We start from the raw sequence: 27,995 nt of genomic DNA on the forward strand, positions 1-27,995 counted from the left end.
TTGTTGTTTTATGTGTAGTGTTTTGTAGACTAATGTTTTGTCTTTTTGTTGTTTTATGTGTGGTGTTTTGTAGACTTATGTATTGTCTATGTAATATTCATATAGTGATGATGATAATCATTTTCATTTGACTGATGATTAATGAATTTCCATTTTGTGTAGTGTCACTCTTTATGATTCTGTTGTTGAATTCCCAAGTTTTATTAAATTATATTCTATGCTTATAACAAAATACTACATTTAATCTTATCAAATTTTATCAATTATCAATTTTACTTATAACGTAACTGATGACAATTTTTATTGATTTTTTTGGTAGTAATAATTTAAACATTCATAACACTCGTTTTCCCTTTGACAAGGTCTTTGATTATTTTTACTTATTCGTATGCCTTAGAAATATTTTACCTTTAGTGTTATCATTTCAATATTTGAGAAGATATGTCCCTCTGGTATCTTTTGACCCTCTTTTTCAATCATTTTAATCAGATGTGGATACTTAAAAATTCCAAAGATCTTTTAGAGTACATACAAGCTAACTCTCTTTCATCTTGTAACAGTATTAAAACATTTGACTTTTCTACTCTTTACACAAGTATTCCACATTCCAAACTAAAAGACAAATTGAAAGAGTTGGTATTACTTTGCTTCGTAAAAAAGAATGGCCAACGTAGATACAAGTATCTTGTCTTAGGGAGGGATAAATCCTACCTTGTAAAGAATCACTCTGATTCAAACAAAAAATTCTCTGAAACTGATATTATCAAGATGCTTGATTTCTTGATTGACAACATATTTGTTACGTTCGGAGGACACGTTTTTCAACAGACTGTCGGCATTTTAATGGGAACAAACTGTGCCCCTCTACTTGCCGACTTGTTTCTTTATTATTATGAGGCTGACTTCATGCAGGAACTTCTTAGGAAGAAAGATAAGAAGTTAGCAATATCCTTTAACTCTACTTTCCGCTATATAGATGATGTTCTTTCACTTATCAATTCAAAATTTGGTGACTATGCGGAACGCATCTATCCCACCGAACTAGAGATAAAGGATACTACAGATACAGTTAGGTCGGCTTCATATCTTGACTTACATCTAAACATTGACAATGAGGGTCGGTTGAAAACAAAACTTTACGACAAAAGAGATGATTTCAGCTTTCCAATTGCGATCTTTCCATTTCTAAGTAGCAACATTCCAGCAGCACCTGCATACGGGGTATATATCTCCCAATTGATACGATATTCCCGTGTATGCATTTCCTATCATGATTTTCTTGATAGAGGGTTGCTGCTGACAAGGAAGCTATTAAACCAAAAGTTCCAAATGGTGAAGTTGAAATCATCCCTTTGTAAATTTTACGGACGCCATCACAAGTTGGTTTACCGTTATGGAATAACTGTTTCACAAATGATATCGGATATGTTCCTTACGTCGTAACTACAATCCCCTTCTCTTTCATGAATGTGACCTACCGAATTAGACTATTTACCGGATTTGTAATCACATAAGCAACACGACGGGTGCCACATGTGGAGCAGGATCTGCTTACTTTTCCGGAGCACCTGAGATCACCCCTAGTTTTTGGTGGGGTTCGTGTTCTTTATTCTTTAGTTTTCTATGTTGTGTCATGTTTACTATTGTTTTTCTGTTTGTCTTTTTCATTTTTAGCCATGGCGTTGTCAGTTTGTTTTCTATTTATGAGTTTGACTATCCCTTTGGTATCTTTCGTCCCTCTTTTATAATTGATTTGAAATAATGAACAACCTTATCTTGCCTAGCTTGTTAGTCTGATTCAGGAGTACATCAAAGTCATCGTCGTAATTATTCAATAATATAATTGATAAGAATTGTAAACTAATCGATTACATCCCTTTTTTCTAAGGCATTTGATTGAAGATCACTCACGTTTAAAATAGAAAAATGGTCTGAAGTAAACCCAGTAATTGTATTAAAGAGAATAGCATTGAATTTATTGTATATACATCTCCGACCGTCCCTGATAAAGATTATTTATGCAATAACGATCCAGACCGACCGTCATAAAGGTTATTCATTATGAATACGGCAATGTCCACAGTTGGTGAAAGATATTTATTTTCAATGCGATCCAAACCGTACCAAGTGCCGTATCGTACAGGGTTATGGTTACTTATTGTTATTACAGACATATCCGTCCCATGTTAAAGTTATTAATTGTCAGTATGTTTCTACAATAACACATTCTCAAAATATCAAGCTAGAATAAACCTTCGGTTACGAAAAATGATTATGAAATAACTGCATTCCTTGAATCAGGAATATGAACATATGAGAAGGACATGATCCATTTTGTTACTCGGGTTAATTTGAAAATGGAGGCGTAAGGGATTTGGTAGAAATGTTGAAAAAAATACTTAGACCTATAATAATTTACATGTACAAATTGTAACTTGGATGGGGAATTGTCTCATTGACACTCATACCACATTTGATTATTTCTAAATAGTCGACCATTAAACAAATCTTATATGATACGTACATACACCTACTTTCCAAAGGCTGTTCTTTTTGTATAATTGTGAGGAACACGTTTGTCCTCAATGCAGCGAGAAAATTTCTTCTTCAACAAGCTCATGGATTGTATGAAATAAGCACGTTTCGTATACATAAGACTTATCAGTGATATGGAGTAAAAAAGCTAGGGCGCAAAAAGAATTATAACGTTAAAGATGTATGAGCGCAATAAATTTCGAAATGTGTATCCAAATACAGCTGGGTTAATCTTTTCTTGGAAGAAAAATGTCTAATTGTTTTCTCGCAATTCGAAGATGTGTAAACAGTTGACTTATAAATATGACAATATAAAAGATAATTCAAGACAACACAGAAGTATCAGTGGCGGATCCAGAACTTTTTGTAAGGGGGGCCGCTGACTGACCTATGGAGGGCTCGCTCCAGTAACGCTTCAGTGATTCCCTATATAATCAATCAAATTTTTCCCACGAAAGGATAGAAAGGGGGACCCCCCTTTGTCCGCCTATGAGTATATATAAATCTACTTCTATTCGTCCTCCTTTCGTCGGCTTTTATACCACAACTGAAGGTAAAATGCCCTTTTTCGTAAACATTTTATAATAACACCTCCTCGATACACACCATTTATGATCAGATTTGAAATGAAGCAATGTGAAATATAAATAACCTGAAGGCAGAATATGTATGATCTTTCTTGAAGACAAACAACACCTTGCTTTTAATATACTTTTCTAGTAAAGCTACATTGCACAAAGCATATAACAATATTATATCTGTCTCAATAAATAACAGGCAAATGCAAACAAAATTCCAATGGTACAACAAGTTGACAATTACTTTTCCAAAATAATGAAATTCTTGCATACTTTATAAATCACATTGAAATTTAAATTAAATCTGCAGAAAATCATTATGTACTAAAAACTAATAAATATAAATATAAAGCTGAGTTAGTGTAAAATTGAACATCCTGCATTATTTCTTGTAAACTAATCATTCCTTTCACAAAACAGGCCATCCCGACTTTAATATGTATTCTACCTTAATTGATCATTTCCGTTATTGCAGCTGAAAGTAGTATCAGAATTTCAATACTGTTAGCAAAATGAGAAAGATTAACCCGACAAATCTTCTTAAAATGTGTTGTTTGAATTCTAAAAAAAATATTTTTGAGAAATGTGGACCATAATCTAGGAACAAGTGTGAAGCAAGGATTAATGGTCTCAACTTTAAAATCTGATCAGATCACTTGTTTCGTTAAATTATAAAAAATCTTTCATATATCCGAAGAAAACTAACAGATGTTTTAATAAGAAACGATAGATAGTATTATTACTCAAGTTCTACATGTTTTATTTCTTGCTACAAATGAAAGTATCGTTATTTCTTTTTAAAATTTATCTTCACCTGTATTGCCAAAGGGTTAACCAAACAAATATAAATCTTAATTTGTCGAAATATCAAGATTAAACATATACCGTAACTCACCTGATAAAAAATCATCAAAGGTGCGCTTTTCTAAACGTTGAGATCGACCTACTTTCTATTTACAATAATACGGTTGAACCATTTTTCATACTACTTAAATGACGAGTTTTACCTTTTTTTCTTCATTTTTGTATATTATCTCAAAAGCTCAAATAGATCGATACACCCTTTTCAAATTTCAAATTAAGGTGATCCTCAGAATTTGAGCACAACTGATGAGTTAATTGCAGGGAAAGTTCTTGTTAAACGGACTTTCAAGCGTGGTATTCTAATTGACCTCTCTTTACTTAAAACACCAAATCCGTATGAAACAGAAAGGTAAACAAAACGCATAATTTCAAAACCTACTTGATGTGTGCTATTCTTCATTTGCATTTTCAAAGTTAGTAAACTTTGAAAATATTGTCATATGTAAAAAGTAAAATAACAATTACCAAACTCAAATCAGGAAGTCCGTAATCAAATGGCAATATAAAAAGCTCTAACAATCAAACGAGTGGATAAGAACTGTCATATTCCTGTTTTGTTACAGGCAATTTTTATGTAAAATGGTGGATTAAACCTGATTTATCGCTAGCTAAACCTCTCACTTGTATGACAGTCGTAAAAATGTTACAGTAACACAAAAGAAACAAAACCATGGAAATATCAATATAAATTTCTTGATGTTCTTTTCACCGAGGTAAACAATATTACATTATGAATTCAAATTTTCACTTTATAACGTAGTATACATTTCATTTAACACAGCAACTGTTCTACTACTTTGAATTCATGTAAGGTTGTCACTGAGCCAATCAATAACATCAGTTTAAATGAATCTACAAGTGAAATTGATAACACAACTATCCAAATTATCTCATTACAACATAATACTGCTACACTGATACAAACCAAAGCTAAATCAATCGTCATGCAAACAATAAAATAACAATAACAAATGAATCAAAGTAATCGTTATTGTTTTTCTGCCTTTAATACGCATTTGTATATCAATTTCAATCATATACAAAGCTTGGATGGAGCAACCTTTCCTCAAAATGAATTTAGGCAATATAGTATCGTATGTTTTAGTTGAATGTTATGATTTTATTACATTTTGCTGTATTTAACCGTACAATTCCTATATCATATATTGATGATACAAGTTTGTTTATTTGTATATGTTATGTCATCATGAACACTTACGTATCTGAGGTTTGATAATAAAAGAGCCGACAGCAACACTCAAATGCATCAATAATATTCAAATCTTATATAAATAAAGTATGGTAAGAAATCAACTCATCATAGATACCAAAATTGAAATTTTATATTTGAGCTAGACGCGCGTTTTGTCTACAAAAGACTCATCAGTGAAGCTCGAATCAAAACATGATAAAAGGCAAATTAAAGTACGAATTTAAAGAACACAACTAGACGGTAGTCAATGAAGCGCGTCACAAACTTTTTCATCTTGTACCACTAGGTTGTTTTCAATTATTGGTGGATGGTATTAGTTCCGCTTGAAGTCAGTAAAATAGAAAGCTAGACAATACTTCATATAGACAAAGAAAGTGATGTATTGAAAAAACAATACAAATGAGAGACACAAAATACCATATGGATATTCAATTTCATCAATCCAATACAAAACTGACAATGCAATGGCAAAAAAAGGATGACAACGTAAAGAAAAACAACGTTAAACAAAATTTAATGTAGAAAACTAATCTTGGAGGATATTCGGAGAAATCAGATTTTCATTATAAATTTCTAGCATCACGTGTGACGTGCTATATAATACTATACTCTTTCAGGTAAGATATCATTGGTTGGTCAATGTCACGTGCTTACTTGAGTAGTTTTGTTTAGATCTAATATGGATATCCAGAAAATCAAGATCAGCTTAAATTTTAATTTCCTCTATATAATCCTAAAATTTGTAAACCTCCTAAATTTGAAAGCCATGAATGATTCAAACATTATTACGTTAACTCTAATTTATGCATATATGAGATGAATGAATTCTCTGATGTTTTTAACATTTACCCTAATTGTATTTTCACCTCATTAACGTACAAATACATTTCCAAAAAGTCTCTTAAGCAATATAATTTTCAATAGAATATTATATCTGACTGTTTTTCAACAAAACAGTAATTTTCGCTGTTTAAATCCAAACTAAACAAGAAGATGAATGACATAAGTGTTGATCGTATTGTATGCTACCATCACAAAGCTTCAATAATATAGATATTATTAAGGCAATGATATTGTTGGAACAATGCATTCAAATTAATATACATTTATCATATGATGAAAATCACCATGACACAAAAAAACCGGATTGAACAAAGAGGTTCATTAGCCTTGCATAAGGAAGACATAGTAAATAATTGTGTAAATCTATATAGGAAGAGATTGAATAAAATAACTTGCTGACGAAATTATATTGCATTAAATATATTGTCATTAGATTCAAAACGTAAAGTAATAACAATCTGTGGCGTTCTGCAATGGATAGGATCTTGATTAAATGTCACAAATTTATTACAGACTACATGCCGATTGTACGCTTTAAACATGATAATCCGCTAAATATTATTTTCATCCCATAAAAGTTTTGACATTAATAACTTACTATGACTTTATTGATCGGTTACGTTTATATGCTATAGCTTCTATACTCAGCATCAATAGGCGTTGTAGCAATGAGGGAATGTAGTATATAATACATTGTTATGGTTATAATCACAGTTCGTTGTATCTGTGAGGGAACGTAGTTTATAATACATTGTTCTGGGATATAATCACAGTTCAATGTAGCTATGATGAGACTTGGTAGATAATGCATAATTTTGTATATACCTGATTAATCACAGTTCATTGTATCTGTGAGGGAACATAGTATATAATACATTACTTTTGGTTAAACTTGCTTAATAACAGTTCACTTTCTACTTCCTGGAATAAATCTCACTATTCTTATGCCCAGGTAAGACACACATTGCATTTCAATTTTATCTGAAATCTTTTCTTTTCTTTTTTATTCAATTTTAAAGAATTACTTTGGCAACTGAATAAAATGATAATAATAAAATAATAATAATAATAATAATAATAATAATAATAATAATAATAATAATAATAATAATAATAATAATAATAATAATAATAATAATAATAATAATAATAATAATAAATACAATAAAAGGTCTACAATCTTCACAGTCTTTACATGCTTGATTCTCGTGTAAAACTTATCTTTGTCGTGTAAATGTTTGTTTCTTGCGTACTGATTGTTTATCGTTTCATATTAAAAAAAAAAAAAGATGTGTTATGATTGCATTTGTACAACTCACAACCAATAACTTATTTTCCTTGTTATACATGCTTTTCGTGTAATGTTTGTTTTGATTAGCTGTAACTGCCTTACCCCGCTGAATCACTGAGTAATTGTGTCAAGCATTATGTTACTTTGTCTATATTTAATAAATGTGCTGTTTTGTGGAATCTATTTGGTCTGTTCAAGTTTGTTTTTCTTTTTGCTTTTGTATTGTCAGTTTTTAATCAACATTTATTTTTTATTGTTCCGTTTATTTATTAATCCTTTTGTTGTTTCATTGCTAAATATATGGTTTATTTATAAAACAAAATCCGCAGCCTTTCACCTTGTGTCTCTCCAATTCACAATTCGAAATAGAGGGATCGTTGCATGCACTTCTATCAATGACTTACCTAAACTAGTATATAAATAAAGATATTGATTACAACAAGTATAAGTATAAACGTATTCAAGTACATCTTCTACAGTGCACTATATTGTAGTGAATCAGGACGAAGCTTTGTAAACATATAATTGTTGTTTAGGACTTTTTGTAAATTATAAATACTAGTACGTCATGGTCAAGTGCGTAAAATTTGTTAAACATTTAACAAAGAAAATCTTTTAAAAAAAGTCTGTGAGTTTCCCGAAACCTTTTGTATTAATATCCACATCATCCCCATATTTAATACGAAGAACCAGTAAACATTATTACTTTAAACAGTAGCTACTATAGGTAAATATACAAAATTTCTACTCACTTTTATTTTTGTATTTTTGCAGAATTGGTATTGTAGCAATTTGAAAATTTCGTAATACACATGTCTGCATTACCTTAATCTATTGAAAAAAGAAAATCACAAAAATACTGAACTCCGAAGAAAATTCAAAACGGAAAGTTCCTAATCAACTGGCAAAATCAAATAATAAAACACATCAAACGAATGGACAACAACTCAAGGATTTTTTTTCATTGTTTTAAAAACTAAATTTATTTAGCCTTGGTGCTGTCTGTGTTTTTTTCCATCTTATGTCGTTTTACTCTGCCTATTGTATTCTTTCTATCTTTTTATCAGATATGTCGTATGGAAACCTTCTGTGAAAAATAAATGTACTAGAATGAAAGTGATAGACAAATAAACTAACATAAACAACAAAATTTAAAAAAAAAAAATTAAAAAAAATTAGCAAAGCACATCACGATGCAGATAAGTGCATGAAACCGAGAGTGGAGATATTTGATCGAAAACAAAATATTAATCTACTTAGGCGTTCACAGAACACATGTTTTGATTACGGCTATATTGGATGCTTTGATTTAAAACGATATCTACAATGATTAAAAGTTTGATTGGAAAACGATAAGTACTTTTTGAAATATAGATTCAACCACTTGATCCAACAGTTTAAACTGATTCAACGCAGCTTCCTTGAAATTTAATAATGTTGAAAGAAATTTTAACAGTTAACTATGCTATGATGAACTAGATATAATGATATACTGAATTTAAACAATAAGTGTTCAACACCTGATATTATCACCCTTTTGATGAGCAAGTGGAGTTTTATTTACTACATGACGTCATCTGTGTTGTCTACTTTCTCCCTACTCTATAATTCTCAAGATAAAGAAACTTGAAAGAAGAAAATATTATAATACTATTTTAACATATTTATATACTATATTTATTAAAGAATCGAAATTACTTTATTCAAACTCTTATTCAGACAAACCAATAATCATTAGAACTGATAAATTCCAAACCAGGAAGAGATTTCAATACGATATGTCTAGTAAATTGATAACGGAACTATTTCAGGAAGCTATTTATACCAAACAAGCTAGATAAAACATATCGATAAATAAGAATTTATATATACTTGTTTATTCATGATTAAAAATGAAATATTATGATCTATTTTCGATGTAATGTAATGTTATAATGATAACCAGAGAGTATCCTGGATTTTTTGTAAAAAATAAAGGAATCCTTCACTAGGATGCTTGTGAAGTAAAAAAAAGAACCAGTGAAGCTGAAAAACACTTTCCATCGACCCCTAAACAATATGATCTTCTAGGACACTCTCAGATGTGGTCTATAATCATTTCAATCTATGTTTTTTCCTTTAATTTTAATAACAAAATGGACAGAGGTGATTTATTGATTTACCATATAAAATCATCACACGTATTGGTAAAAACCATCAGAATAATTATAAAATTACTTTTATTGCGGTTCCTCGTCTGAGTATATGGAAAAATAGAAAATTGTATTTTAATTGCATTTTATAAGTATTCTCAAGTGTACAAGTCTTGCAAATTTCTATTCGACTTCTACAGCCCGTAACAGAGAAGTGATCGAATTGATGTTTCTTTACCGTCGAAATTAGCTACGTTATCGACAAACTTAATTGAGTAGTAACCGAACTATTGGTACTTTAACGTTAAAAAGATTGACAATGCTGACAAACTTTCATGTGTCGATAATCAATTTTAATACCGGTAATATTGAAAATAATTCTAATAATATGAAACAAGATATGTCCATGCACCATTTCGATTGGGCGAAAAGTTGTTTGTTGTTGACAATTTTTTTTTCATATGACAAAATATTGAGGCAGCAGATCTTTTAAGTCAAAATCAGGGTCAGAATATTGTTTTCTAAAAACTACCAGGCCCATTCCTCCATGAAAATTAAATGGTCCGTGGCAAAAATCAAAAATTCCCACAAGTTCAACTTCCAAATTTGACCAGATTCTATTCTTAACTGTCGGATAATATACTAGGATAACATAGAAAATGTCCTGTATGGGACGATTCTGTACTCATACTTCACGCGTAGTTGGGTACAAGTGTCCTCGTAGTGAACGCACCCGACTACGCGTGCAGTAAAAAGTGTACTCTTACGTCGGATACCGGGCAGTTTCTTTGTTGTATCTGGACTTTATCAAATACATGTACATATTGGGTTCGTGTTGTTTATTCTTTAGTTTTCTATGTTGTGTCGTGTGTACTATTGTTTTTCTGTTTGTCTTTTTCATTTTTAGCCATGGCGTTGTCAGTTTGTTTTGGATTTATGAGTTTGACTGTCCCTTTGGTATCTTTCGTCCCTCTTTTAATATTTACTTAATATTAAATAGATAAAAATGATTGCTGAAAGCCTGTTCAGGATTTCTTTCTTGTGTATGATTATATAATTTTTCACATGCCTGAACTCATTGACGATAATGTAAGGTGCTCTATTAGAAAATAATGGATTTCTAGTTCGGGTTTGAAAAAGAAATTGCTCCTTTTCTTGAGCCTGTTTTGTACCTTTAGTTTAACAGATATGATCCAATGGAAATTTTCACATGAAACCTTCGGTAAATAGGAAAATGAAAAGATATGGGGTAATTTACAGAGAGACCACACTCCATCCATGAGAAAAACGGACGGAATTTAAAAATCTAGAGGTCTCCACACGGCTTTCAACAAAAGTGGAATCTCACTCCTTCTGAAAAGCTCTAAATCGCCCCAACGTGTACATACGTTTGGTCATCAAGAGATTCTGGTTTCTCTTTTTGTGTGTCATAAACATTCAATTCGGATATGACTCAATTTACCGAAACATTTCCGTACATTAAATCTTAGGACGGTCAGAACATTTTAAGGACGCAACAGATCGAAGTACAATTTTAAGTAGTAATAGTTGATTTCTTTAAAAAAAAAAAACACCAGTTTTTTACAATAAAAAATCTCAAAATGTCCGTTAACATTGAAAATATTTGACCATGAAAAATCACATATCTAAGAAAAGCAGTCGTTTAATTGATTATAAAAAAGTTTCAGTATATCATGACAAATGTCTTTAATTTGAGAGTTTTCCTTTAGTTACAAATGTAGCTCCATGTCTGATGGTGAAATAAAAATGAATGTCTCAGAAAGTGGTGAATTAGTTTCCATAAATGAGAGATGAATCGGGCCAAGCTTAGTAACTTACAGTAAACAGACTACTGTAACATTGACGCACTCGTCAAACTGTTTAAAAGATTTGTGTTTATGACCAAAAATTTATATACAACTTCATTTAATCTGAATTTTATAGCGCGTCGTCACAATAATGAAAGTTATAAAAAAAAATCTATAATCAGCAGATCTATACTTCTATAAAGAAAGCATTCTTGTACAAAAAACTATAGAATAGATAGTTTACCACAAAAATCTTAAACGGAAGTTTCGACAATTTTAAACAGAAGAGATTTGAAAATAAATTTAACTTTAAATAAACACTGAAATAATTTTAATGAAAATGCCAATGACAGCGGTTGATTATAAAAAATGTTTTACTGTGTTAAAAAAAATCCGACTTAAACAATGAAAACTTAAACGTTGGACATGAAATATTTTGTCGATGAAGAAAATTAAATTATGTCACTTCTGAAATAAGTTTGTCAATAACGTAACTTATTCTGACGGTAAAGAAACGCGAATTCGATCACTACTCTGTTACGGGCTGTATCAGAGCTTTATATGATCAAAAGGAACGCATTAAAAAGAACAGCCAGATTCGTCGGAGGTCAACTTTGACAGGGGTTGTTGGAACATTTATTTTTTGACTGTAAATGAAGGCAACTACTTGTAGTCATGGTGTTAACGTTAGGCTTCCGGTCTGGTAGAATCGTTGGGGACATACTGTTAGATTTGACAACATCCATTTGTAACTTAATATTTATTTATCAATCTGATTCTTCGAGAGGTCTTAAATATGAGACAAATGTGTTCTCACCTGTTATCCTTTGATAACTTTTTACGTTGATGATTATTCAGTCCGGTCGACTTTATTTAGATGTAAGAGGGTTTATATCATATAAATACAAAACAAATCCAGATTTTCATATAATTGGAGGAAACTCTTATGTCCAATTGAAGTACAAATGATGTGATAAGGTCATGACGGAACTAATAATCTTATAGAAAAAATAATACCACCATCAAATCATCTTTGACCGAAGGCAGGAAATTAATTTTACGGATAAGAGAAATAAACCGGGAATGTTTCGTATCTCTCATGTAAATATGACAGTCTTAACAGTGGACACGTTTTATCTATTGATAGGTCTGTCTCTATGATTATTGATTATGCATAAGTCCAAATTTTTAAAAAATACAGGGGTGAATATTTTTGCATTAATTCGAAATTGTTAGATAGAAATTTTATGTTTTTCCTTTGCAGGAAAAGAATTATGACTGTTGGTGTAGAATATACGTCGTTCCTTTTATCAATAATGTTTGTGAGTATATCGTGTTCTTAGTTGATCTAGATTTAATTATAAATTAACTATTTTTGTATGTTATGCAAATGTTAATGGGTGTTTATACGACAAGGACTTGTCGAAATTCGTTATTTACCACACTACATTTAACTTCTATTTTCCTAACAAATGATTTCTGAACATCACTGAGCATCACGCACGTTCTTGGAATAATAACCATAAGACTTCTAAGATTTAATTAGTCATGCATACATCAAATGAACATTTAGTTTTGATATAACTGAATTTGACATCATAACATTTTTATTTTTTCACTTAAAATTTCAATTGTTATTGACTTTGCGTTAAATTCAATTGTCATTGAATATTCGCTTACCTAAGTTAGCTAAAAAAAATTATTTTGTTATAGTGCAAACAAATAATTGTTTTATATGGAAAAGTTGAAGAACTGATTAAAATAAAGACATTTGCGATTTGTAAAACTACACATGTGGTTATAAGTACAGTAACAGACACCTGCAGTAACAATCTTTCACACTAATAAGAGACCATGCTTTTATTTGGAGACTGATGTTACACTTGTTCTCGGTCAAAAGTTACCAATTTAGCATTAAAAAGTCTGTTGCTATGATAAAGATATAATAATTAATCAAACTTTTTCTGTTTTCATGTTCTAAATAATGCGTTTTCCGGTGCATTTTTGCGCCCACGTATACTATCGGATATTTTGGTAATGTTGATTACTGTGTAACATGCATGATGGTGCTCTTTGAGTTTCTACTGTCAAAGGAAAGAGAAATCTATAACATTGATGTTAATTATAATTAATATCATATCTAATGTTAGTCGACACGAATGTTTCGTTATAAAATATCACATACATAAATCAATCACAGTTACTGTATCTTGTAAATTGCCTTATATATTTGTTCGTTCTTATCATGAACAATTGTACAAATTTCAGGTTAGTTTAACAAGTACACTGGCAAATAAGAAGTGCCATTCAAGACTTGGATATCATGACCCTGCAACATTTGATTTATACTCATGTGCATGGTGTTATGACTTTCTCTTCTCTGTTAATGGGAAAACATTAAGCGCCAGCATCCATGAACCATACCTCCGAGAAACAGATCAAACGATAGCCGATTATTATTTAGTACCAGATATAACAGACAACGGCAATTTTAGTCGTATTTGCTCAACATTAACAAACGACGAATGCAAACGGTGGCATGCTTGCTGTATGAATGCACATGATTGTTGTGGAAGGCAGCTCTCTGCACCACCTGTAACAAACGGAACATGTGCTAGAACTTGGGATGGGTGGGGTTGTTGGGACGATACCCCACCTAGTACGTCTGTTTACCTTTCTTGTCCAGCATATATATCATTTTCTATTCCAACAAGTAAGTTCTCTTGTTATATTTTATATATTAACTCTGAAAAACTTATGTCATATTCATAAACGTAATCATTTAGTTTTTCTCGTAAATAGAAGATAACTGCTATAAATAGTATGTAATGTTGCTTCATCGAAATTATGTTTTACAGAAACAACTGTGACGGTACAAACTACAGTATAAAACAAGACAGCATGTATAAACTATATACCATATAAATGTTTAAACAGTATGTTTATATTAATTTTCCCTGTAAACATCAAAACATTTAAACGTGTGTAGCTCTTTATTAGTAATGCGTATAAGATTCATGGCCCAAAACACTAATAAGTTCAGCATGCGGAACTATCATTCGTAATTGTATTTTGTTGTTCGGTCAGATGCTGATTATTTTTTCTATATTTGAAAATCTTAAGATATGTAAAATACATCTGGTTTGTGTTTGTGCACTATTTCATCTAAATGAATTCAAATGACAAATTTTGAATCGTGTGAATTCACTTATTATAGTGAATTTCAAATCACAAACATTTATTTCAGTACAAGCCGAGAAGACATGTGTATCTGATGGTACATGGCAAATACGAGATGGACAACCCTGGACCAATTATCAACCTTGTTTGAACTTTCATGTAAGTTAAACTTGTACGTAGTAATATGGAACGCTACAGCTGCCTTATGATAGCAATAACCATATCATTACGGGTAAATATATATCATGAAGCAAATTTTCTATACTATAACGACATTTGACTATAATACTCTGTCAATTTTCTATATCACGAAGATAAAGTTATATACTATAAAGACTCTTTGATACAACATGGAGCTACCTTTTCATACTATTCTGTCATTTCACTTTGTTATGAAGATAATATTTCATACTATGAAGACATCTTGATATAACATGGAGCTACATTTCATATTGATTTGTCATTAAACTAAACTATTAAGTGATATTGCTATGTCATAAAGATACATTTTATACTATCAAGACATCTAAATATAACATTAAGCAACCTTTTCATACTATTTTGTCACTACAGTATACTATAACGATAAATTTGTATACTACTAGTATACAATCATCTCGATACAACATGGAACAATTTTGTCATACTACTATGTCATATAACTTTCTTATAAAGGCATATTTTAATATCAAGCTTACCGTTCTTATATATCACGAGGTGTCATCTTTATACCAGTAGACTATTTGATTACACTGTAAGACCATTTCATCATACCATAATACCATTTCACCATATCATAAGACCATTTCATCATACCATAAGACAAATCTATAAACAGCGGCAAAATTTCCCGCGAAATTCATCCGCAATATCGATTGTAATGGGAAAAAAAGGCCATGAAGAAAATCTTTTTCGCGGGCCTTAGATAATCGCCTATTCACATATTCAGCATGTATTTCTTGTATAAAACATCCTAATATTCAAACCTTACTCCTGTTCCGATATGAATGTAATATGTGTTACTGGACGATAAACACTTGTTCTTCACTTTAATCCATTTTTTATACGTCCGCCAAAATTTTGACGGGACGTATTATGATATACAAATGTCCACCGTCCGTCCGTCCGTCTGGCTATATCTCCGGTGTCCACATGTCGCACCGTAACTTGAGAACCGCTTGATATACTGATAAAGTTCACTACTCACTATTCAATGTTAAGTGATGAATAATGAATAATGAGGTAATTTATGTTTCATTATTCAAGTTTAAAAAATTTACTGTGACACTATAGCTATATCCCGTATTTTTAAATACCATAACGTCTTTTTTTGTGTTATTCAAAGAAATATCAGAAAAAATATAAAGGCACTTTAAATATTAAGTTGATTTATTTCTCTGGTTTCGGTTTAACTAGTGGGTTTTCCTATCTAAATTTAACAGAAATTTATTTTCACTGAACCTTCGCTATTCTGCATCCTCTGATTATAGATATAACAAGCCGATTGTACAGCAATGACCATAAGAAGGGTTACATGCCAAAACACACGTGAAAATTAAGAAATAGCCAACTTTGAATAATGAAATGGATATTTTGAATAACGGAATGGACTGCTGTGACCCTTCAGTCCCTAATTACAGTCTGATTACATACCTTGTACCTCTTTCGAAAGCTTATGTAGAGAGCAACAAAAGGTATATAGTCAATATGTCCCGTAACGCATATTAGAGGAGTATCAAAGGACCTAAATATCGAAATACGCGTGAACATTAAGAAATTATCGTATTTTGAATAATGAAATGAAATGCTGTAACTCGTCGGCCCCTAATTAAGGAAAAATTTATACACAAAATTAAAGCTTATTGATAGAGGAATAAACTCAGTATAAACAATATGTGCCGCAATGACAGTTAGTGGAGTTGCGGTGAATCTAAATGCCAAAAAGCGCGTGATAGATATTTTGAATATTGGAATGGACTGCTGTTACCCTTTAGCCCGTAATTATAGATAAACCTTATACCTCATTCGAAAGCTTATGTAGAGAGGAACAAAAGGTATATAGTCAATATGTTATAAAATCGTACATTTTATATAGAAAAGTAAAGATTCATCAACTTTCAGCATTGATTTGTTACCTTCGTTTAAAAGATCATTATGATTTTAACAATTATGTCATTTTAAACATATGCCGATATGGCTCTCAGCTATTAGTTAATAATAATATTTAAGAATACGGCTAAATTGTAATGGGTACGGGATACGGGTTACACATGCATCGTACCTGTCAAAATGATTTGCAAAGATGTAAACCATCTAAAACAATCAGGCTGCTGTCATGATAACTAAAATTTGTTTTTGTCTTGTATGTTATTTAGTATTTGTTTATTTATTTTTATGAAGTACCAATCTGTATTTGTCGCCTATCTTGTCGACACCAAGTCTTTGCAACTCCGCATCGCTGAAGGCAAATGCAACATTAAATTCATTAAATTCATTCATCTTGAAAGCGATTTCTAGCTAAGGCCCACAAAAAGAGTTCCTTTTTTTTTCATTACAATCGATGTTGCGGATAAATTTCGCGGGGAATTTTTGCCGCTATTTATAGATTTGTCTTATGGTATGATGAAATGGTCGCTTGATATGATGAAATGGTATTATAATAAGATAAAATAGCCTTATGATATGCACGGTAAAATGGTCTTATGATATGGTGAAATGGTATTATGGTATGACGAAATGGTCTTATAGTGTAATGAAATAGTCTACTGGTATAGAGATGACACCTCGTAATATAAGAACGGTTAGCTTGATGCTAAAATATGTCTTTATAAGATAGTTATATGACATAATAGTATGACAAAATTGATCCATGTTGTATCAATAATTGTATAGTGTACAAATTTATCGTTATAGTATACCTAGGTGACAAAATAGTATTAACAAGTTGCTTCATGTTATATTAAATATCTTTATAGTATAAAATGTATCTTTATGACATAGCAATATCACATAATAGTTTAGTTAAATGCCAAATCAATATGAAAATGTAGCTCCATGTTATATCAAGATGTCTTCATAGTATGAAATATTATCTTCATAACAAATTGAAATGACAGAATAGTATGAAATGGTAGCTCCATGTTGTATCAATGTGTCTTTATAGTATATAAATGTATCTTAGTGATATAGCAAATTGACAGAGTATTATAGGCAAATGTCGTTATAGTATAGAACATTTGCTTCATGATATATCTTTACCCGTAATGATATGGTTATTGTTATCATAAGGCAGCTGTGGCGTTCCATATAGTAACGACATTGGTTACTTGACTATGGAATGTCAATATATTGTAATGACAATATATTCTGACTTTCGAACAGCGGTATATCACTTTTGCCTTTATGTAAAACATCATTAGTATTTTGTTTTTATCATCGACGACAGTGCTTAAATTATCTTCATTTGATATCTTTTTGTGGGGATCCCGTTGTTTAGTCTTTAGTCTTCTATGTTTGTTTCGTATTCTATTGTTTGTCTGTTGGTCGTTTCTTTCTTTGTCATGGCGTTGGCGGTTGGGTGTGAATGTTCTTTTAGATATTTCCCCATTTGTCTTTGATAATGAAAAACCAAGAGAAGTCAAATGGTGGCATGACCATCTTCCTACGTAAAATATGTACAGTATCATAGCAACCGTCATTTGATATCAAATTTCTAAATTTCTTTTTAATTCAAAAATTTAAATAGATAAAATTTAAACATTGCAGCTATTCATAAAATATACGCTTTACTAATATATATTTTTGTTGAGATTTAAAGTTGACGTCCTTTAAATGAGTAGACACATAAAGACAACCTAGTGTCAAATAGTTTAATTGATAAGTGTCTTATTGGCAATCATATAACATCTATTTTTTGTATTCCTTTTAATATTTATTGTCATCCTGCCTGACTTAATAGAAACTTTCTAGATAAATATCATTGACACAAAAGTCCTTCAATGACACAATGAATGTACATTCATTCAAACATATGGTTTTGGTCACATCGCTTGATGTTGTTATGTAAATGTTCAATTAGGAGAACACAGTGAGACGGAGACATTTATTAGAAGATTGGTCATTGAAATATTCAAATGGATTTTATTTCAAAACTTCTTAAGAGAACATTTAGTATCCTTTTAAAGCATTTGAAAATATAATTATGTTTAAAGTATAACACAAATTTTACATCTGTTTTTGTTTCTATCTGAAAGACGAAGCAATTCGATGTAATAATGTAAATGGAAAATAATCAAATGGACATTGATATAATTGGTGTCTGAAAAACAGGGAAAATGACAGCAGGCTATTCCCTACCGTTCGACGGTAATTAAATAAACCACGTTTGTTTGTCTCATGTGTTATAATGGAATTGACAGATATTAAATTAAAGCCAATATATACTACTGCAATATCTAATGATAGAAGTTATATAGTTTGTCGTTTGATTTCAGTACACTTTGGTTTTATGTCAATGATATGAACGTATTTCAAAATAGTATCCAGATTACACATTGATGAAAATCAAATCGTCTACAAATATATCAGATTAAGGAAAGGGAACACAAAACCGAATTTCAGACACCAAAGGGATGTATGAAATACAAACACTTGAACAAATATATGCTAACCTTGTGTATGTGAAATGTTACAATTCTAAAGTTCATATGTATTCATAACGGTTGCTTACTGCATAGGCCTTTTTATTGTATGTCCCATATTCATATATATGTGAGATAAAGAGTCGATTTAATACTTTTGTTTGCATAATAGAACCATAACTTTAAGTTGAATTTCATGTATTTCGATGAATATTAAACGGGTTTTTATTTCTCTATCTGTTTAATTATGTACCTCATTCCAGTAAAGGAAAAGTTTCAAACAACGTCAGCGTCTGGTACCTTTGATGTTTTATACTTATACAAAATGCAGAGAGTCATCCTCTTTTCGAACATCTAGAATCAATTTGTACCGCGTTTGAAAGTAGATAAAAAGGTAAAACAAAAATATCGAACTCCAATGTAGATTCCAAAAGAAGTTAATCCATAAAAATTGGCAAACGTAAACGTGATTCCTACTTACCAAACAAAAGAATGACAACAATAGTCACATTCTTTAATTTACGATGAAAATGGTGGATTTACCTAGTTGAACCTCTCCCATGTATGAGAGTTCTTTTTTGTTCCTTCATTTTTTCAACATTGGGTAAGCAACCAATAATACATAGTATGTTGATGTGGCTTCAATTGAGATATAGTATCAAGAAATGTGCTAATGTACATCAAGACAACAACTGAAAAACATCAAACAATGGTGCAAAGACAACAGCAAAAATGTTTTTGAAGTAAATATTATTTGACAAAGACGCCAGAAAAAAATATTTTTGTAGTTGTTACTTCATACCTTAATTGTTTATTGAGAATGTGTCAACATGTCAACATGTTAAAATATTTCTTCAGGCAGTTTATTCGGAAAGTTGGATTCACAAAACTATTTGATCCATTTAAAACAGTTGGGTGTATTTGTTTTAATGACGCACACTATTATATTTCAAAATATAATTTTGCAAACCTTTGATTATTTTAGGGACAAACTGCATTGACTTTATTTTTTATCATTGTTTTACCGTTTGTTTCATGATAACTAGAAATCAGAAAATAGCTCTCTCATAACTTTTCAAGATATTAAAAACCTTATGCAAAGATGAATTGAAATGACTTTAACGATAATGGGTCATAGATAATAAAAAAGATAATGATAATGTACAACTTTAATAGGCCAGTACGGAGTCATGATACAGATCTTCCGAGTGCATGTGTTGAACAACAGTCCCGCCTCGATGTTCTAAAAAAAGTGTTTATTTTTATACGTGTAAAACGCTATCAAAATAGAAAATAGTATATGAGTGTTGTGTTGTTTTTCCTTGAAGGGAAGCATGGTTGATTATGACATATAGATTTTTATTTCATCGTTTTAAATATTCTATGTGGTTGTTTATTATGCTGCATGTTTTTTTGTTAAAATATTCATAATTAATAATATTTTTACTGCACTTTCAAGTTTGATAGATAATATTTTCATCTGTAAATATGGAAATCAAGTATAATAGCATTTAGTTCGTGTGCCCACATGTTAACGTAATCTTAGTTTTCAATACATGTATAAGCTTGATTTTTTCTTTTACACGAGCCAGACTCTTTTAGAGGTTAAAACTGCAAAATCGTCACAACCCCTAGATAAAGGTATATTATTCGAGGTCAAAACGATACGAAAATTAATTTTGTTTTTGATTTTTACAAAAAAATACCATTTTAAGGCATTGAATGAATGAAACATTTGAAACTGAGATTGTTAACCAATGGATTATTTTTTAATTAAGATGAATTTGATAAAATCCTGATCAATTTCATCAAAGTTTATTTAAGACACATTTACAATTTTAATTAAACTTTACAATGGATGAAAAAAGTCAGTTAGAAAATTTGAATACGACTGCTGTATGCTCCCATTCAATAACAAAAACAGCACATGATATTTCACACTGTATTTGCTTTTGAACACAGTTTTGCTTTTAAAAGATGAAATATTTTCCATCACATTTAAGATTCAGAAATTCAGAGCAGAATTGTTTGTAAATAATCCGAGTTAAACTGTCTTTTTATTCCTTTCCTTATTTGTTGGCATTTTTCTCGAGGAGTTTCAGAGTTTCGTTTATTCTTATTATTTTTAAAACTTATACAGTTTTGACCTATACTATATTGTTCAAAAGCAATAATGCTGGTTGTCTTTTCGTCGTAATCCAGTCTTTTGTCGAAGGACAATTGATTTGGTATTGTTCCCTTTTGACATATATCCCTTTATATATAAACATTTCAAGATCTACAAAGGAGCGCAAATCTTAAAATAATAAAAAATCAAAGATAGTCTGTTTTTATTATTTCCAAGCTTACATTACCCGTCAACTTTTTATTTTATAATCAAATATATTAATAATGACAACTTTTGGACACCTCCACCATCTTCCGATTCCAACTCAGAAACATCAAATCTAAAAAAAACGGGTATTTTGTTAAGTCTAAAACCTGTTGAACTGTATCACGTGCTGATGTGTTACCTTGGGTTGTTTATTAAGGTTATGTCCTTACGGGAACTAGGTTGTAATGACCGAAACTTGCTGTAGGTATATTGACAACATGTTGTGTTGACACTCGTCTTTTGTTGTTGACCAATGCTGACATTAGAAAACATTTTGAGTTTGTGTCTTTGAATTCTTTCAGATTGGGATAAACAATTTATTCATTACATCGATTATATAAAACATTGCAAGGTTTCATGAAATTATACTTCAGTTGTCGTGCAGCATATAAAATTTTGCATATGCTAATTGACTTCTATGTTTTACATCTTTTTCTTTTATGTCTAAGTCAAACAAAGTACTTATATAAATACCAAATCGCACTGCATCTCTTAATTTCTATGACAAAGAAAAAATTATTCGGGTGATAGCGTAAATAATTCTCTCAAGATAACACGTCCCGTACCATGTGAGGAAAATGGCCATTGTTATAGCATAGTTCGTTTCTGTGTGTTACTATTTAGTGTTGTGTTTCCGTTTTGTGTCTTAGTTCTACTCTTTTATTTGATGTTTCTCTCTCAGTTTCATTTAGTAACCCTGATTTGTTTTTTTCTCAATAGATGTATGAATTTCGAACATCGGTATACTACTGTTGCCTTTATTTAGTAGAAAAATCCCATTTATCGATTCATACATTATATTGTTCTTTCACAGATCCGTTGACCAATTAATTGATCATTTGTAAATGTAATATGACGTTTCGCTGTATATTAACTATAGTATGAGATAATATCTAAGCCTTACAATATATCTATAACATAAGTATTCTATTCATCTTGATTACGCTGATATAAAGCTGACTATTTTATGATTTAGGTCAATCATGTACCTTACATTATTGATGATTCTGTTGTCATTATCTTTGAAATACTTATGCAAAACGATACATCTGTTAGTAAAGACTTGAACAAAAATAAAGGTCCTTCAACTGTTTTTTATTTTTTTCTTCAAAAAAAAATAGTTGGGTTTATACTTTATATGTAGCGCATAAAAAAAAGATGTTAACATCTCACAAATATATACATTCGTTGAGTTCGAACTTAAGGCACATGGCAACTGACAAATTGCCTCAACTTTGACGGTAAAGTCTCATGTTGAGAATGATCTGGCTACCCCTGGTGAGCACATGGTATCACAACAGTCTTTGTATAGGTTGTTGTTGCTTAGTCTTTCGAATTTTATGTAGTTTTGTTTTGAATGCTTGTTGTCTTTTCGTCGTAATCTAGTCTTGTCATGATGTTGTTGAATGACAATAGATTTGATATTGTTCCCTTTTGCTATCTTCTCTATTTATGGTATAAAACCACTAATTCATAGCCCCATTGTTTTCTATGTTAAATTCTGAAATTTCAAGCATTTATGGCTACTTTGTCTTAAGTTCAAATAAAGTGGCAGTTATTTCATGTCAAAACTGTACCTTATCCTGACTTGTGCTGAAAGAATCAACATACCTTTAATTGCATATTAGACCGTACTGGTTCCCCGAAGTTTGATAGTACAAAAACAGGAACTTCTGATCTGAACAACAGGCCAAAAGTGCCCTCCTAATACAATTTCATATACTTCTTTATTATTCAAGGCTTCTGCAGTGATCCCAAGTGCCCAAGCTTTCATTTGATACAAAAACTACCAAAATATTCCTACTATTGACAAAGATACAGCTATGCGTAGGAAATATTTTGTTTAAAATATGTACTACTTTCTTGTATGTTCTTTCCGACCGGGCCTAGATTAGTGGTTCTATACCTTATAAACATATCATCAATATCAACAAAGGAACGCTAATCTAATAATAATAAAAATCAAAGAGAGCCTGTTTTCATTATTCCCAAGCTACCATTAACCGTCACATTTTATTAGATCAAATCAAATAAAATATCAAAACACTTTAGGATAAATGCAACATCTTTCGATTTCAACTCAGAAACATCAAATCTAAAAAGAAATCAAGGATGTTTTGTTAAGTCTCAAACCGGTTGAACTGTATCATTTGCTAATGTGTTGCCTTGGGTTGTATATTAAGGTAATTTCATTACAAGATTTAGGTTGTGACATAAACTGGCTGTAGGTTATATTGATAACATGTTGTGTTGACACTTGTCTATTGTTGTTGACCAATTCTGACCTTTGGAAAACATTTTGTAGTTTGTGTCTTTGGATCCTGTCGGATACACAATTTATTCATAACATCGATTATATAGAACAATGCAAGGATTTTTTGAAATTATTCTTGAGTTGTCGTGCAGCATATAAAATTTTGCATATGCTTTATTGCTTATTGACTTCTATGTTTTACATTTTTTTCCTTTATGTCTAAGTCAAACAAACTACTTATATAATTATCAAGTCGTAATACAGCTCTTAATTTCTATGACATGGAAATGAATTTATTCGGGTGATATAATTCATGTTTTCTCCCTATTCTAGAAGGAAAATTATTCTTTTAAAATAAAATGTATCAATAGAAAAATCCATGTACTGAATCGAAGTCTTGTGCTAAAAGGAAGAACACTTAATTGATTCATACATTATTTTGCTCTTTCACAGATCTGTTGAGCAATTAATTGATCATTTGTGATTGCAATATGACGTATATAAACTTTAGTATGAGATAAAACCTAAGCCTTATAATATATGTATATAATATTTGATTTTAATGAATCTGTAATAAAGCTGAAATATTTTACTTTTCATGTGAATCATGTTACACACGTTATGAATGATTCTGTTTTAATTATCATTTAAATACTAATTCAAATCGATAAATCTTATAGTTTTTACTTCTTATTTTTTTTTATAACTTTTATGTATATATATGTAACTGATGTGATGTAAACAACTCACCAAATTTAATCTAGATGTATTTTAATCGAATCTCCTACCTTTTTTGTTTTTGTTATATGTTTTGGTTTATACTGACACTTCTGGACACAAATATCTGATGGGTCACAATCACTCCGAGTTCATAGTTTAAAACATACTGTATAGTTATATATTGTTTCTGGTGTTCTATCCGATGAACAACGTGACTGTTTTCCCCATTTAAGATAACGTGGGGGGGGGGGGTTACAAACGAAATCTGAGAATTAATAATTTTCCATGGAGTAATACATGGTTCTCTTTGATATGATAATCTTGTCTTTAAGGTTAATATAATTTTAAGATAACATAGTCTTTATTCTTTAGTTGAAAGTACTATCTAGGGATTGTATGTGGCTTTCATTGTTGATACCTAGTATTAAGTTCCTACGGACTGAAATAAGCAGACATTATCGCCAAAATTATTCCAAAGGGATCTTTTTATAAACTAAATATGTACTATGAAATGAAAAATTTTGTTTTCTTTGTAGAAACTTTGCTCATATAAAGTTTATATTTGTTAAAACTAGTGTCGAATCACATGGAATGTCCTGAACATACATGATATATTTGCTACTGGACTTTAAACACTCAAACTATCGATCAAACCGTATAGAATTTTTGTCTGAACGGCCTACATCTGAACAAATTATAGGAAATAAGAACATTTATAAAAAAAAAAAAAAACAATACGGGGTACATACGCAGATCATGAGACACTTTCCCTGTTGACGCATCTTTTCTCGCTATTTTTAGTGTTCATACTATTTTCGCAGGTTTTTTGGGGTATAAAAAAAAATTTAGATTTTCTTTTGGAAATACTAAGGCTATTCTACCTCAGGCATAGATTACCTTAGCTGTATTTGGCAACACTTTCAGAATTTTGGATCTCAATGCTCTTCAACTTCGTACTTTATTTGGGTTTTTTTTTTTTTGCTTTTTGGGATTCGAGCGGCACTGATGAGTCTTTTGTAGACAAAACGCGCGTCGGGAGTATACATAAAATTTAGTCCTGGTATCTATGATGAGTTTATTTACATTGTTAAGTCTTCTAAATAAATGTTTGAAATTTGAACATCGGTAACCTATGTGTTGCATTTCTGTAAAAACCGGCAATGCAATTTCCTATGGGAACTTCTTTTACCACGTGCCTTTTACAGCTTATACTGCAATACTTTTACTATGACGTTTTGAAAAAAATTATATTCTAGAATGGAAAGTTCATTTGGACTACTATTTTTTTCAAAAGTCAAAATAAAGGGCTATCCAAAAAATTGAAAACAAGACAAACGCACGGATACAACACTCATACATTGTACAAAGCTATAACAAGCTCTGGCATGACAAAATAAGAAAACATTAAAATAGAAACCATCAACCTGATTATAATTATAAAATTGTGGCGAAGATACACGTTTGGGTTTAAACTCCCCTTATTTGGAACAGAGATGTAACATACAACATAAACTATACTTTGAAAGTCAGTCGAAAAGGGTTTGGCTTAACAGACAATACACAAAGATCCACAAACAAAAAAGCAATATAAAAATTGCCTGTCTAAGACTTCTCATGTTACTGCTTCTATTCAAATGTCAAGTAAAGCATCATCAATGTTTTACCAGACCGTTTAGTCAGCGTTTTGCCAAGAGATAAAGGGTGCAGACGTCATTAACTATCTACAAAAAAAGTGGAAACAACACGTTTAATAGTTTCAAAATCAGGACTTAAAATATAGATATCGACATGATGTATGACCATAGATGTTCGAACATTATTCAAAGGATCAACATCTAACTTCATTTTTGAAAATATCCCTAATGTTTTGTGTTTGAATACATGTTTTACTTTTCTTTAGATCGGTTGTTATGACAAGATCAAGCTTTTTACAACCATATTTACATTTTTTCTTAACGGATGAACTGTATTTCACCCTATAATTGGTTTGCAATAGTCAATGAAGATTGCGTGTACAAAATTCACAATACTTTAAGCTATAATCTTATTGCATAAATATAAAGAGACAAAGATTTGCATAAAATAAATCAAATTTGATTTCAAATACATGAAGCGATTTATTTAGGCTTCTGAAACTGTTTCAAAATGATTAATTGAAAAGAAGAGGTATTTACTATAACGATAATGGAATTACAGTTCAGGTTTCCGCTGCTTTCAATAAGGAATTTCTTTGTTCAAAACAATTGATATATAGTCATTACATATTTATATTTACAAACTATCCTTGTATTATATAGCATACATTTTTATTTAGCTTACCGATTTATCTTCGCCTTTTAATGTCTAGCCAATTATCTACATTATGCTATCTATACAAAAATAGTTACAAAATTTCTCATTTCTCATTGTACTAAATTAAAGAATACTAGTTATCCCTCAAGAAAGGAAGCATTTAAAATCGATCCCTTTGAAAATAAACAGTTGTGGTATGGTTGTCAATGACGCAACTATCCATCAGAGTTCAATGACAAATATCTAAATAATTACAGGTCAGCCCACGCCCGTCAAGATTTTGAAAACCCCAACTTCAAAAGGACTCAACATAAAATATGTGAAACCATTCAAAGTAGAAAAACCGCCTTATTTGCAATAGTACAGTTCACAAACTAAGGACAACGCACTTCCTTGAATGTAGATGAATGGTGAAGAATTCAACATTCATTTTTTAGAACTTCCGTGTAGAAAGTAAAATCAAAAAAATAATGAACTCCGAGGAAATTCAAAACAGAAGGTTCCTAATCAAAGTATATCGTTGTTTGCTTTGTCGGCCGGTACGAACACAAAACGCCGTGCTAGTACTTGAGTTTTGCTATAAGCTTTGTTGTGATCACCAATATTTACAAAAGGAAAAGGAGCATATCTACTGACCTGCCACACGCTTTTCAATCTATTTTAACTGAGACACAATATTTTGGTCCTTTTGTAAAATTTTCCATGAAATGGTCAGTTGTTTTCGATCTATGAAATTGACTATCCCTCTGGTATCTTTCGCCCCCCTTTTAAAACTTCTTTGTTCAGAACGATTTTGAGGTCCCATTTATAACATGATCATATGTATCAAATCTAAACTTCGATGTTTTGCAGTGTCGTGTTGAAAGAATATATATTTCTATATTCGTGACTGTTAAAAAGGACGTATCCACAAAATCTAACTGTCTGATTTTATTCCGACGAAAAAAATTTATGTATTACTGAAAAATTATTACACCAGGGTTTTCGATATCACAAACTGGTCAAAACATTTACTAAATTTTATCACCGGTATAAGGAAATAATTCGTAAATATAACTCAACATGCAGACATCTTATACGTTCAGGTATTTCACATCCAAAATTTTATGGAAATATTCTTTATAAAGCACAAAAATGTCAGTATTCTCCTCAGAAACTAACAAAACCTTTAAATAGACTTATTAAAAGGGGATATAGTTACGATACTGTTGTCAGGTCATTAAAGATTGCATATTTTGGCTTTAACATTGATTCACTGATAGGGTCTTTGC

The 27,995-nt window shown here is 30.8% G+C and overlaps 1 protein-coding gene across 1 annotated transcript in view; it reads left to right on the forward strand.

The window, feature by feature from the left end:
* Positions 1-6,871: 6,871 nt before the first annotated feature.
* Positions 6,872-27,995, forward strand: part of LOC139513768 (calcitonin receptor-like) — a 37,918-nt gene continuing 16,794 nt past the window's right edge. Inside the window, exons 1-4 of the mRNA XM_071302561.1 lie at positions 6,872-6,985; positions 12,529-12,586; positions 13,533-13,977; positions 14,512-14,603. Coding sequence (XP_071158662.1) covers positions 6,978-6,985; positions 12,529-12,586; positions 13,533-13,977; positions 14,512-14,603 — 603 coding nt within the window. The 5' untranslated portion in view covers positions 6,872-6,977. The remainder of the gene's footprint in view (positions 6,986-12,528; positions 12,587-13,532; positions 13,978-14,511; positions 14,604-27,995) is intronic.

Source organism: Mytilus edulis, chromosome 2 (genome assembly GCF_963676685.1).
Source record: "Mytilus edulis chromosome 2, xbMytEdul2.2, whole genome shotgun sequence".
In the NCBI taxonomy this organism is placed as follows: domain Eukaryota; kingdom Metazoa; phylum Mollusca; class Bivalvia; order Mytilida; family Mytilidae; genus Mytilus; species Mytilus edulis.